Source organism: Alternaria alternata (genome assembly GCF_001642055.1).
Source record: "Alternaria alternata strain SRC1lrK2f unplaced genomic scaffold CC77scaffold_17, whole genome shotgun sequence".
Lineage (NCBI taxonomy): Eukaryota > Fungi > Ascomycota > Dothideomycetes > Pleosporales > Pleosporaceae > Alternaria > Alternaria alternata.
This window is the reverse complement of record NW_017306206.1, coordinates 283,998-297,707: the sequence shown is the minus strand read 5'-3', so window position 1 is coordinate 297,707 and position 13,710 is coordinate 283,998. Positions and strand designations below refer to the sequence as shown.

The 13,710-nt window shown below is 49.5% G+C and overlaps 5 protein-coding genes across 5 annotated transcripts; 3 read left to right on the top strand and 2 right to left on the bottom strand.

Annotated features, from left to right (window-relative positions):
• The first annotated feature begins 176 nt into the window (after nt 1-176).
• CC77DRAFT_238212 (hypothetical protein) lies at nt 177-2,245 on the top strand. The gene has a single exon (XM_018530796.1). It carries the CDS (start codon nt 472-474, stop codon nt 2,131-2,133), a length of 1,662 nt encoding a protein of 553 aa, XP_018383251.1. The 5' UTR covers nt 177-471; the 3' UTR covers nt 2,134-2,245.
• A 2,831-nt stretch (nt 2,246-5,076) lies between these two features.
• CC77DRAFT_238190 (hypothetical protein) lies at nt 5,077-5,783 on the bottom strand. The gene has a single exon (XM_018530795.1). The coding sequence runs from the start codon at nt 5,535-5,537 to the stop codon at nt 5,178-5,180; it is 360 nt and encodes a 119-aa protein (XP_018383250.1). The 5' UTR covers nt 5,538-5,783; the 3' UTR covers nt 5,077-5,177.
• On the top strand, nt 5,668-6,540 carry CC77DRAFT_1063825 (pectate lyase precursor; the record flags this gene model as incomplete). The annotated part of the gene is made up of 3 exons (XM_018528667.1): nt 5,668-5,989; nt 6,044-6,205; nt 6,257-6,540. 3 exons carry the CDS (start codon nt 5,668-5,670, stop codon nt 6,538-6,540), a joined length of 768 nt encoding a protein of 255 aa, XP_018383249.1.
• Nucleotides 6,541-7,234: 694 nt separating this feature from the next.
• On the bottom strand, nt 7,235-8,311 carry CC77DRAFT_941052 (hypothetical protein; the record flags this gene model as incomplete). Its single annotated transcript, XM_018534765.1, has 3 exons — nt 7,235-7,597; nt 7,659-7,790; nt 7,838-8,311. 3 exons carry the CDS (start codon nt 8,309-8,311, stop codon nt 7,235-7,237), a joined length of 969 nt encoding a protein of 322 aa, XP_018383248.1.
• Nucleotides 8,312-11,426: 3,115 nt separating this feature from the next.
• Nucleotides 11,427-13,254, top strand: CC77DRAFT_238132 (hypothetical protein). The gene is made up of 5 exons (XM_018530794.1): nt 11,427-11,538; nt 11,601-12,121; nt 12,179-12,310; nt 12,363-12,392; nt 12,447-13,254. Exons 1-5 carry the CDS (start codon nt 11,517-11,519, stop codon nt 13,164-13,166), a joined length of 1,425 nt encoding a protein of 474 aa, XP_018383247.1. The 5' UTR covers nt 11,427-11,516; the 3' UTR covers nt 13,167-13,254.
• The last annotated feature ends 456 nt before the right edge of the window (nt 13,255-13,710 follow it).

Genomic DNA, 13,710 nt, shown 5'->3' with positions numbered 1-13,710 from the left:
TCTGCTAAACGAAAGGACGACCGATTCGAGTGGCCCCAGGCTTACATTACCCTTGAAAACCGCCACTACACCAGCTCTAGAACCGCCGATCATCGTATTATCACACATGAGTTTTGTAAATCAGACTTATGTTGCTAGTATTGGGACTAGTCTTGTGGCGATGTTTTTCCTGGATTGGGTAACAAGAAATGCAAAGGTCAGAAGGGTGGACTCATAGTGCCTCAAAGAGGGCACTCGCTTCTACCAATCGAGTCAAGCGGACTTTTTTTGCTCTCCGACGGAGTGAATGTCCACTCAACACCGCTTATGCGCCTATATCCACCCATTAGAGGATCGCTTCCGCCGTCGCACATTGTCATAAACCCCTCCTCGAATCTCTATGCACCACACCTCGAACAGGTCGACCGTACGACCGCCGCCCGAGACACCCCGCATCGAGAATAACTTCGAACGCGATAACCCTCTTCCATAATGACGACTGTATTCATTCCACAGACAGGCTCGCCTCTGCTCAGCCTTCCAGGAGAGATTCGGAACAAGATTATTCGAAATGCTTTCAACTATGAGGATCCAGTTCTACTAGTGCCTCATATCGGTTCAATAATGTACCTGTCGTCGCCAGCGATGGTTTGTGCGACGCAGGACATCCAGGTATTTACTACCTGCCGCCAGCTCCATGGCGAATGCAAGAGTATCTTTCTCACGAACAACGCATTTTTACTCTCTACGCAGCCCAACACTTTCAGGGACGCTTCAATCATGGGGCTTTTAAGCCGATGGATGTTTGATCTCGGTCCGTATCGCGATTACATACGCAAAGTGATCATCGATCTGAGCCCACTTTGTCCTGGACCGTGTCATCTTTTCAGGCAATGGATCGACTTGAAACCAATCATTATGGAGATTTGGCGGTACCAAGGCATACTTACAGCCAACGGCAGCCGACAGCGCGCAAACATTGATATATCCTTTGCGTTCTCAGGACGGCCGCTTCGTGGACACCTACATCATCCACCACAAAATACGATTAGTGACTCTAATCTGAACGCGATGATCACGCTGCTGACTCCCCAGCGGATCCCAGAGATGAGTGCTTACCTCCAATCACCACATGTGCTTCGAGGGGTCCGGACCGACGTCAAGAGCCCGCAAGCTCTGTTCATCTTGGGTACACCTAGTCATTGTGATAGCACTGAAATGCCAGCTGTTAGTTACGAGTTGAATGTCAACGGTCAACTTGAACGGAAGCATTACTGTGTTAACAAAGGGTCTGGTATCGCCCGCCTCCTTTTTGTGGCATCGATCCGCGAAAAGCTTCTTTCTTTGCTCATGGGTTCAAACGTTGCTCGGTTCATATATAACATTGAGAACCAAACAATGTCACCTCGTTTACCCGAACCCTTCTCGATAAATCGCCGTTTTCGAGAACTGGCGCTCCGAAAGTTCTCAAGGGTCCATGCTGTTGGAAGAATCGTATCGTACAATGCGCAGGCTACCTTCGATGACCTAAGGCTGATGTATGGGTGCATGGCTAGTCGACTGTTCATCCGTAGCGAACGCGCAGCTCGACATGAGAAGTACCCTCCAACTATCCTGATGCGTTTTGAGCTATCGGAGCGAGACAATCTTTCGAACCTTCGGATTCCGATAACAAACATCGTCATGGCAACGACCAAGCTTCCATTCAACACAGAGATACGGGTCGAGTTATTTCATATCGACTTGCCCGTTAGCGTTAAAGTTGCGGCCAAAACAGTAACCCTTCACAGGCTTCAACAACAGTTCCTTGTCTTTCTTACTGATATCTTGGACTTCTACCCAGACCAGAGTACTCAAGTCTGTCCACGCGTCACAATGGATGGTAACTTTGCAATCAAGGAAGCAGAGTGTGAGCGAGAGGACGGAAGCGATTTTCTTGTCAAGAATAAGAGTACCGCTCTTGACTCTGACGAGATGGAAGAGGAAATTGATTTGTGCATGAACAAACTGCTGGAAAGAGATGATCCCGTTACGGCCGCATACCTCCCCCATCGCGAAGTCAACGATGATGGAAATCATACTACGTACATCTTGGACTCGCCGCATGATCACTCGTTGCTAGGGGTGGCTGTGTGGCTGGCTTGCTGCTTGTAGGAAGCTGGTACAGTTGGCCACTGGTAAAAGAGATGAGGATGTTAGTTCATGATGGGTATCTCTTGAGATTAACGTGAGGTTTGAGCAAACGTTGGCCCATTGTTTGAACGTTTCACACCATGTGGAAAGTAACAAACTCTGCTTCATATTGTTACCAAAGAACAAAGCGGTTGCGTTCAATTCCACCAATCTGAATCCAAAGCTTACCTTCTGAACGAGACTCCATGCATGACTTTGAATGCCATGAAAGATGTTACACCGCCCCTTTACACGACTCGCCAGCTAAGTCGTTACCGCTACTATGCCACCCTTTACGCCGAGCGCGAATACCCAGATGCTCCACATTATAATTACGTTTCTCGGCCGTCCCATATTCTCGGTCTAGCACAGGAATTGCGTGTTCTAATATACACCGCTGCATTGACACTCCCCTTCTCCATCGGGATCTGGCCGGAAACCGACAACAGAATCGCCCCACACCAGTTCACAACCATGAAGCGTAATATGCGGTATCCGAAAATGAGAATCCAGCGACGAGGCGTAAGTCTGAGCCTGCTGGGGTTTGTAAACAGATCAGACACGAAGCAACAAGATGATTCGATCAGAGAAAGGAGTCGCGGTTCAGTGGTGTGGATGGGTGGAAGGCCGCTCACGCTTTCTTGTCCACCACCGGGGTGTTTGGTTGCAACACATCCGCTCTATCACACTACAACTGCCTTTCCAGTTTACGCCTCATAGTCATCTAAACCATGGTAGGGGCAAAGTTAACCCAGCGACGAGTGGCCACGCCGCCGTCAGACTTGCTAATTGTATCCCTTTCGCCGTGCCTAAAGATTGGACATACACAGGTAGTGTGGTAGACGTCTGTAGAGCGCTTGGCAGATGCGTGAATGTTAGTATAGTCAAGCTCGTATTTCCAGGTCGGTATGAGCCAGACTCTGTTGGAGAGAAAGTGACACACAAAGCGGATCGAGAAGCTGAGGGATGCAAATAGTCAAGGCATGAAGATCCAGCTAGTGAAGGTGAGTAGAACGCAGCTTTCGCGAGATAATTTGTCGGTATTAGAGGCAAGGCAGTGGTCATTTATGCACGGATGCAATGGGACAGGATGGAAGATAAAGCAGACCAGGTGCATTGGGTTTGGAAGATTTCATATAAAAGCTGACTGATGATTCGGCCATGAGCATGGTACACTGCTCTAATGAGTTCTTGATCACCACTCTTTTATGATGTTCTACTTCCCAATGCGCACGACTTCACATAACGGCATTCCTGGAGCATATCATGCTTCTATATAGATTGACGTCAGATTAGTTGCTATGAGAATAGACAGTCCAGCTCGCAAAGACCACGCATAGCGGTGAGATGAAGTTCTCGTTTGTTGTGCACCTCGACCCTTCATTCCGGTCATGCACCTGAGCCCTAGACTCGTCGATGGGATCGAAGGAGGGGGCATGGGCTAAGGTTGGTGGGTTCAACGCTGTTCCCGCACTAATTCAGGAGAGCATGCACATGTCTCCTGATCAGCCAACTGTGCCGCTGTGTGGCTTAATGTCAATAACACGACATACATGATTCGTTCAAAAGTGAATCCCAGGTTGTTATTGGCCTATTTTAGCTTGTGGTATCCATGTGCGAGTAGTGCAGATTGACGCTGGCTTCTTTTCGGATCGCAGCGTTTCATTTTTGTAAAATTTTCTGGTCGATAAGGCGCTTAGGCAATAAGGCAGCGATTCGTGTTTGTAATTTTTCTTCACTGACAAGTGACGTGGACAACCTCAGCAACATATCCATGTGTCTATTCACCTCATTCGCGATGCGGTGAAGAGTCTGAAATTGGTGCCTATTCTAGGCCATCGTTGTTGCACGCAGTAGTCTGTGCAGTGTCGGAGACTTTCGGCATCGGAAGCAGGAACGAAGTGGAGTGCACAAGCGCCACCTCCTGCCACATCCCCGCGCCACATCCCCGCGCCACACTATCGCCTGCGGTCCGCCAATGCGGTCCTTCTCCAATGAGTGCATTGACCAAGCGCCACAAGCTATCTTCATCTGACTGATTCTCGGTCTTATACAACACAAACTCATCTATTGAAATGTTCCAAACATGATTGTGGCTGCTGCACACATCCCGCAGGATTCAACAAGGATCGAATTCACGTAAAATGAGAGTCATGCCATCGGAAGACAACAACCCGGCCAGCGAAACACGGCACGACACGCCGCGGAATCGCGCTGTACCCATGATTCGCGACGTCGATCAGTAATACATTCCACCACGGATTGCTAGCAGACCACAACATACACGATGAATGCATTTTGCATCTGTTCGGATGCCAGACAACCAGATTCTCTGAGATTTGAACAATGCCGTATTGTTAGAGTCGGTCGGATCTATCAGCCCGATGAGCGAGTCTTGTTAGCGGGCTTCGTTGACATGCGCCATCCGTTCCATCGCGGTCGGTGTGCAAGAGCTAGAAACGACAGCTGGGCGTCATGCGCGACACGCCTGTTTGGCGCAACATGACATGCCAAGACACGACGAGCTTGTTTTAAGCTTATCTGAGTAGAGCTGCCATTGGCTGCTACGCGCGAAAGGGCAACATTGAAACAACCTGACAATCTAGCAAGATTCTAGCGCAAGGCTCGCCCCGGAGAATGAGTCGCAAACATCTCTTGGCGTGACACCAACACTGTTCCCGGAGAATTGCTTGACTGGCCAGACGTTCCATACGACCAGCGGAAATTTCAGTTCTCCTTGGCGTTCCAGATATGTGGTATCGATGTGGATATTTGTGCGGTTTCAGCTCAAAGCTTGGCATCTTTCCGAGCATTGGCGCCGGCATGACAGCCTGTATCTAGCCCTAGTCGATCGGACATGGAACGTGTTACTGGCATATTCGCGAGATACCCATGATAACGGGCTTTCGCGTGGATTTCGGAAGCAAGGAGTCTATCGCATCACTCAATTTGCCTCCCTGGGTTGCAGAGCAAGTTTTTGCTCACCCTAACACTATGGACAGTGATTCCAATATGCTGGATGGTGTTCACTTCACCACGATTACTTGGAAGAATACACAGTACGAGAGAACCTTGACATGGGCAATGTCGAAACATTCCATCATGAGTCTGTTTACGACTTCCATGCCCCACCAAAGCACGGGCTCTAGCGCCCATGAAACCCTGCGAGCGTATCCTTCTGGACCTGAATCCCACTTACAAACGCATGGTGCGCTGGGCCTAGCCTCCTGAGTACCACCGGGGAGGAAGACTACCCTGTCTTCCACATGGCACATCTTCGGAGTAATGTGTGAAGTCACCAGTGTGGCGCGCAGAAGCTGAGTTGAGAAGAGTATAAGTATCACATAGGCCACCGGCAAAAAGGAATCATCCACCATCACATTCATTCAGTCTTTCGTTTGCTTGAAGCATCCCACTTTCGCTACCTCTTTTAGAGACTTACATTCTTTATACATACTTTGCCAAGTATCCTCTTTCGACTTTCTACAGTTTCGATCAACCAACTCAACCATCAAAATGAAGTTCTCCATTGCCATCATTGCTGCCATCACTGGCTTCGCCGCTGCCGGCCCTGCTGCCTCCGCCCCTAGCGAGTTCTTCTCTCTCGCCAAGCGTGCCTCCCTCCCGATCCCCGCCTCCAAGGGCTCTGTTACCTACAAGAAGCCCCAGGAGATTTCCGGAACTTTCGATGGTGGCATGAAGACCTACGGCCGTGGTGCTTCTTGCACAGGTCAGGTTGAGGGTGGTGACAAGGACGCTGTCTTCCTCATCAAGAACGGAGGTACCCTCAAGAACGCCATCATCGGCAAGGACCAGATCGAGGGTGTCCACTGCGAGGGTAAGCATTACTCCTGTATGCACTACATATAGCAAACGTACTAACCATACACAGGATCCTGCACCATCGAGAACGTCTGGTGGGTCGACGTTTGTGAGGATGCTCTTTCCCTCAAGGGTGACGGTAACGCCATGATCAAGGGCGGAGGTGCCCAGTCTGCTGATGACAAGGTCATCCAGCACAACGGAAAGGGAACGGTCACCATTGACGGCTTCAGTAAGCAGCTCTTTCGACACTACACTCTGACAACCGCTAACAACTCTATAGCCGTCATGAACTTCGGAAAGCTTTACCGTGCCTGCGGTAACTGCAAGAACTCTGTCTCCCGCTCCGTTGTCATCAAGAACGTCAAGGCCTACAACGGTAAGGTCCTTGCCGGTATCAACCCCAACTTCGGTGGTACCGCTACCATCTCCGGCACCTGCGCTTCTTCCGTCAAGACCATCTGCGAGGAGTTCAAGGGCACCAAGCCCGGCTCTGAGCCCAAGTCCGTCTCCAAGGGCCCCTCCAGCTACTGCAAGTACACTGCTTCCGCTATCAAGTCTTGCTAGACGCATACTTTTGACTCGCTCGATATCTTCTTAGACGAACGAGAAAATGGCGGTTGCGGGTGGAGATGAATGAGTGGGTCGTTGAACACTTTGGAATTTTAGAGGTGGATTCTTTGTACATATAACTTTGCGCACATGCGGTGCATGTAATACACTTGATCTTCAAGCACAAGTTTGTTTTCTCTGTTTCCATCGTGATCTACACTACGTTCGGTCTCGTATATCTGATCATAAAAACTGACCGGATGAGCTATTGAACTCGAAGCGAGAAGGGGATAATGCGTTCAAGTCTTGTCACTGCTGGACATCCTCACAGTGTGAAGAATACGAAGACATCACCTCTGGAGGACTGTGTGTTATTGTCAAGATCTACGAGACAGCTGAAGCAAAATTTGGTGAACATCTGTAACATTATACAAGGTATCATGGACTACGTAAGACTCTTGAACTTCGCGCAGTAAAGAACAGAACGCAGGTATCATGAAAAGATTACAAAGATCGGAGCTGATATCTACAACATTGTATGATAGCAGCGAGGTGAAGGGCGTTCTAGAGTTGAGTAGCGATATCGGCAATACAAGCAAACAGAGCTAAAATGTCGTTCTGAATATCTTGCTGAGTGAGAGGAGAAAGACGATCGAAGAAAATGGGTATAGCGCGAGAGATTTACATGACAAAACAGCAAATGATGATGTCACGCCTTGCGCCGCTTCTTGGCAGCCACCTTTGGGCGGGAAACATCAACACTCGCTTCACCCTCTGGCTGGAGGATATCTTCATGAGTCTGTTTCTTGCCGTTGGAGGGTTTTCGCGGTTGAAGAGACTTCGTGGGCTCTGGAAGATGTTCCTTGTCAGAACGTTCTTCAAGGCTGGAGTACGACGATTTGGCCTGGTGCTCCTCGCTATCGGTAGTCACTTTGCCTTTTGCGATCAGGCCGGCCTTGTGCGCGTTGGCAGTTTTGTTGGTCGCCGTGCGGGAGGTAAGGGTACGGGGGTTTCCGATGATAGTATAAAATCGGGTACCCTTCAGAATGTCCTGACACGTCGTCTTTGAGCACTGTAGGCAGTTAGCAACAGCCAGCGTAGTCAACAGGAAAGGGGAAATGGGTAATACGCACGTGAAGAAGCTCCCGAAGAGCTTCGAAACGATCTTCGAAAGTGTAAAACATCGTTACTTGACAGTTCTCACGCTCACCCTTGTCGTAAATGGTCTTGGTCCACCCGTTCGTGTGGATTTCGACCATGGCAAGCTACACTATGTTAGCGAAACAATGACCATAATAGAAAGATGACTTACTACGAGATCGCGAGCCGCTGCCTTGAACTGGTCCTCAGTGTAATAGGTGGATCCCGCTAGCCAACGGTTCCGATGCTGGCCTGTTGTAGTCTTTTCTCTACAATTTTCCCTATTTTGTATCGCCTTTGTGAGTGTATCGATACACGTATTAATCTCGGCTGGAGATGAAGGGATAGTGTTGTCATCAGCGGGCGCAGTCCAGTACACGCCGCCAATATGGAGTCCGGTATCCGTCTGCGAAATGGTGACCGATTTGCCCATCTGCTTGGCCGCGCTGGTTTGGTTTCGCTGCTCTTTTAGCGCAGCCTTGGCTTGCTTTTCTTTGTTAAAGAGCGAATCGCTGGCAGCGTCCACAACTCTTGATGCTTCCGCGTCTTCTCTGCCGTCGAAAACTTGACCGTTTTCTGACTGGTTTGGCGGCGGTATAAGATACCCATTGTCATAAGGCAGATCGGGCTCGACCGAAGAGTACATATAGTCGTCCTCAAAGCTGTTTGGAGTTTCTGGGAGAGGTCAGTATGTGCGCCATACGTAAGACAGATACTACCATAACTTACCGGGGGCGACATTAGTGTCAAAACGTGGTGGAAGAAGATCCCCGAAGTGCTGGGGCTCTCCAGACAATGGCCATCTGGGTGCCAGTTCCTGGGGATAAGAACTGTTACGAGACTGATGAGAATCTGGTAGGTCATAGCGCCATTTTCTGTTTTCGTCCTCGTACATGTAAGGCTCTTGGTTCGGGAAGAATTCGCCATTCTGATCCAGATCGAAGGGATCGAAGCCAGCAGACTCAGTGAACACCTGAGCATTTGGCGCGATAGAAGAAGCCGAAGGGAGATAGGGCGCTGCGCGCTGGCGATCAGGGAAAGAACTGTTGTTGCTCATCATGTGCGAAGGCGGTTGCTGTACACAGAATGAAAGTCAAAGTTGCGTGAAGAAGTGATGTGGAGAAGAATTTTTTCTTGCGGTGGTGGAATGAAATACAGTTGTGCGGTCATGGGGAAAGGAAAGCGTTCTGGAGTTGCCTATTTCGCATGAAATACTGCAATGAAAGGTTCTTGACCAGAACAAGGTAGGGCGCAAAGTGAATCGTGTGTTTACAGAGAGCGTTTCCTAGGCGGCAGAAGCAGAATGTCGAGGAGGAATCGACATAGAAGAGCCCCCGGCACTGGATTTCCGATAATTGACCAGTGAATTGGCCTACCTTAGCTAACGATAAAGTGCTTTGTTGATGGAGTTGTTGTCATTATATATGACCGTTCAAGAGTAACTGAGTGAAGATCAATCGACACGGACGGACGCTGTGGGTGACGCGTGCGGAGGATACTGTTGACCAGACTGTAGATTTCGAAACTCGGCTCGCGCCATTGTATGGTCAGCCGTGCAATTCGAAAATCGCGTCGGTCCGGTCCAGTGGACGAGAAGTGAGGGCAGAAGGGCAAATCAAGGGAAAAGGCAAATCATCGAAGGGGAGGACAAGCCGACCCGCGATTGGGCTCAAAACATGACTGTCTTTCTGTAATTTCTGTGTGTCCGGGAGTGTTGCTCGACTCTTATGCTGAAGTGCTTGATAAGAATGACAAAGACTTCCAATGTTGCCGCGGACAAACTGGTCGGGCAATCACGTAGACTCTCTAAAACGGTTGCCATGACAGACACGTGGCTCTGGAATTTGGATCAACTGATTCTCGCCTAGTAAGCGGGTGACGGTAACGATGGCTATTTGGAGTACTGGGAGAGGTTCTTACTGCTTGTTGCTTCTTTCGTCGGGATAGCTCAAAGCAAAGAGTTAAATCAGAACGCATCTGAAAGATGTCACTAAGGTTATGAGAAAAGAGAGGCAGAAAACACTCTAGATCGGTCATATTTTTGATCCATTGCGCGATTTAGACAGACTTTGCGCCTTCGGCAGCCTCATTGAGAAAGACTGGGAGCGGAGCCTCTGGGCAGTGCAGCGAACATCATCCTACGTATTCTCATGCTCAGAAGACCTGATTGGAACGTGAAGTGGCAGTGACCGAAGAAAGAAGGAGACGTTCAGGGATGTAGATAAGTCCATGTAGGTTTGTCGTTGGATTTGAGGTACATCAATGCACGCTAGCGACAACGATTCTGCCCCTCAGCACCGGCTGTCCTTTCCCGCTACAAGCATGACGGCATCCGTCCCTATACCAACCCACCACTGGCCGGCTTCATATGTCGTGCTGGTCATCGTTCTAGATCGAGTCGCAAATGGCCTCCGGATGTAACCAACAGTCATACCAGCGCCGAACGCTGGGTGCTTTGGGCGTACGAAGACCCAATAGCTAGCAAGCCATATCATCCACAGTTATCGCGATCCACAGAAAACTTACCCCAACGACTGTGCTTCAGACGCGTTAGAGATGATGTCGCTATCTCCAACCTAAAGACACCCAGGAAACATCCTCTTTATGCTGCGCCTCCCAAGAACAACAGCGAAAGAAAACACTTTGTGACCTACCGCGATCACGTTGATAGCGATGCGAACCGAAACTTCCTAGTTACGCGCGATGCCATAGCATGGTTCTGCGACGACGCATAATCAACAAGCCACTCACGACACGCGCAACCTATCCAATACCCCGTCGATACGAGACCCCTCAAGTGAGACAGGTCATGAAGGCAGGGATGGCTGCATAGTATGTGCGCCACGGGCTCATTCTGCCAGAATCATTCTCTTCTCCCTGCCCTCTATCAGATGCGTATTCCCTCGGCAACGTGAAGAGGCCATATGCTCTAAACTCCCTACTAGAAGAGTGGTATCTGATAGAGAAGAACAGGCAACGTCTCCGAGTTGTTGCATAGCACAAGGCGCACCTATCGCTTTGCCATTCCTGTCGACGAAGGATTCGTTCATATCTTTCGCAACATGCACCTGCAGCACGACACCACGAGCCCTGGAAAAACCCAGAAAAACTTATTCTGGTAAGATGTGACTCGATGGGAAGCCGAACACTGTCCTGTTAGGTGCGCACGTTGCCACTGTCAACAGCAATCGACTACACCAACGAGGAAACGACAGGCGCTTGCGGATAGTGTGAGCCGACTCAGCAAGATGTCTGTAGTGATCGTGTCAGTTTGTGTCACTCTCTACGATAGGATTAGCCAGTCAATATGAGGTTCAGAGTGTGTTATTTTGAGCTACGGACAACATCTAGAGCATTTGGTATCATGTCTTCCGAAGCCTACATTGCTTTGCTTTACAACAAAGCACAGTTTCGGCATGCCGCAAGTGCTGCAAGAGTTTAAGGAACAGGACTGATGTTGGCTGAAGCAAACGCTTCTCAAATCCAAGGTGAATGCGAGATGATCAGACGACGCTTGGACGGTTCTTTAGCCATCCACCTGCGGTGGTCAATACACGCAGCGCGACATACATTGCTTACCCAAGCAACGGGCCACAACAGTAAGCTTTGCGATTTCACTGAGCAAGAATTCGATTTTGCGACATTTGACAGGCTTGGCATCATCCAGTGATCACTTATCGACCCCAGTTTTGTGACAGCACGACTTCACTTCACTTTACAGGCTGCCTGGAATAGCGCCTTAGGTCGTGCGCCGCTTCACTCAAACTTTTCCTGATCGCCTTTCGACTGCTGCCCTTGTGGTACATAAATACGTGTCCTACGGCGTTTCACTTTTCACACCGTACATATCAATGCATCAACACATCTTCGAGAGTAAGTCTACCGAACTTGGAATTTGAGCACCAAAACGAAACTAACCTCTACGTTACTTGCAGGCAGCTATATTCCCAAGTCAATCCACTCCCTGCCTACGCCCAAGTCCAACAACATGACAGATCGCGATCTCGACATGGGTACCACTCAGGGTGCACCTGACAAAGCCACCACGATGACTTCTATCATAGCCCTGCCTTCCCCCGCACCTAATCTCCCTCGACTATCTGACCAGAAGCTGGAAAAGGTACCCAAATTTTTGAAGGCTGCGTATCGCCCCAAGCCTAATACTTCGATATGCCTGAACAAGGAGTTTCCAGTGATCGAAGGCCTGTGCTTCAACAACATGAGTGAGGCTCAGAAATCGATGGCTGTTGCTCAGTGGTACGCACCTCAGGAGGATGAAACCATCCCAAAGACCGAAGAAGAACACCGCAGGATTGTTGTGATGTTGGTGGACGCTTTCAAGGACATGAGCATCGCCAAGGATACCGCAACCAACGCCTACCGCAAGCGCTTCACTCCGGGTGATACTTCCTACTACCAGGACTGGGCTATCGAAGCCTGTGCCTGGGATATAATTGTGAGTAAGAAGCGTATGCCAGAATGACGACGATTAAATTGCTGACAAGTGATTTAGGACAAGGCCAAGTATATTCACACGGAAGGCTTCAAAGTTCCGATCTACGACAAGTCCATCGTTGACTATATCGGCCAGACCCAGAAGTGGCTATTCGGAGAGCGTATTGACTGGATATGCCAGGTGCTGAAGGTATGTTTGTCCCTTCTGGCGATGACTGAACTCATACTGACTTGGTGCTCAGAGTTCGAAGCACGTCGCTGTTACTCTGATGGTGATTATTCAAGACTAACACGATTGTTGATACTTGTAGCTGACTCAACGACAGAAGCATGAGAAGAACTGGATCACGATTGGCGCACCTCACAAGCTCTATAGTAGCACCCTTGTCAACACTATCTCGAACGCTCACCGTGGCAAGTGGATCAAGGATGGTCGTGGAGCAGACAGAAATCATCAAGATCGTCCATTCAAGGGCAAGCGCACTAAAGACCAAGTGACCTTTTCCGAAGGTGAAGTTGTTGGCATGGACTTGCCCAACAATGTGGACTCTGGCACTGTTGCTGGAAGTGAAGAGACAGGAGCACAGAACCAAGAGCTTATCCGCAAGCGTCAAAAGATTGAGCATATTGCATTCGAAAGCAAGGATTTCGACACAGATGATGCAATGACTGCGGAATCTGACGCTGGTGTTCAATCTGTTGAGAAACCTGAAAAGAGTCACATGTCAAATGAGTCCATCATCAACTCCATGGTTGACTCCTCGGATGGAGATTCGCCCACGAAGTCTTTTGCTGTTGACCCCAGACAAGACGCTTGCGTCAACTATTATCCTGACACGAACATCAAAGGCAGGTCTGAGTCGGACAACGAGTCGGAGCTCTCTGAGCCCCCCGATGGTCTGCTCCCTGACGCCCTGTACGCTTCTCCTATCAACAAGAAGACGGATGACCCCAGAGTAGATTCTTCGACTCTAGAGCCTCGGATGGACGACGCTGCTCATTTAGACGGCGCGCATATGTTAGTCTCTCTGAGCGCCAGCCGTTGAGCATCGTGCTAGGTTGTCAGCCTTAACGACTGATAGCTCCACACCTACCCCGCACTGTGTAGAGTAATCTTGCTCTACCCTCCTGCGGTATAAGAGTCGGTATTGGATATAACAGGCTACATTTCATGGGTTGAGATACCATAGGAACTCACGACGTAATGACTGTAATATTTGATTAGTTTACGAAACCGCGACTGAACAGGAAGATGACTGAACACTGCCTTGACATGCGACATTGCGTGAGCTGATTAGTGTCTACGGGCAGATGATGGCCGGTGTAGGAGCCTATGCAAGAAAGTGCGTCTATGCCGCTGAGATGGCGCAATGCTTGGTGACCTTATCGTGTCTCTACGTTAGTTCGGTTGTGGGTAAGTGCCGCACTAAGCTTGATCGATCCGCCAGCTTGTAACCTCGGAACTTGCGCATCTCCGTTTCGCAACTGAGGAGTTGAGCCAGTGAATATCAGCACTAACACGGCTTCCAACATGGCCTCTAACATGTCAGTAATCATGTCGCATCGTCCTCTGCCGTCTTCTAGATCGGA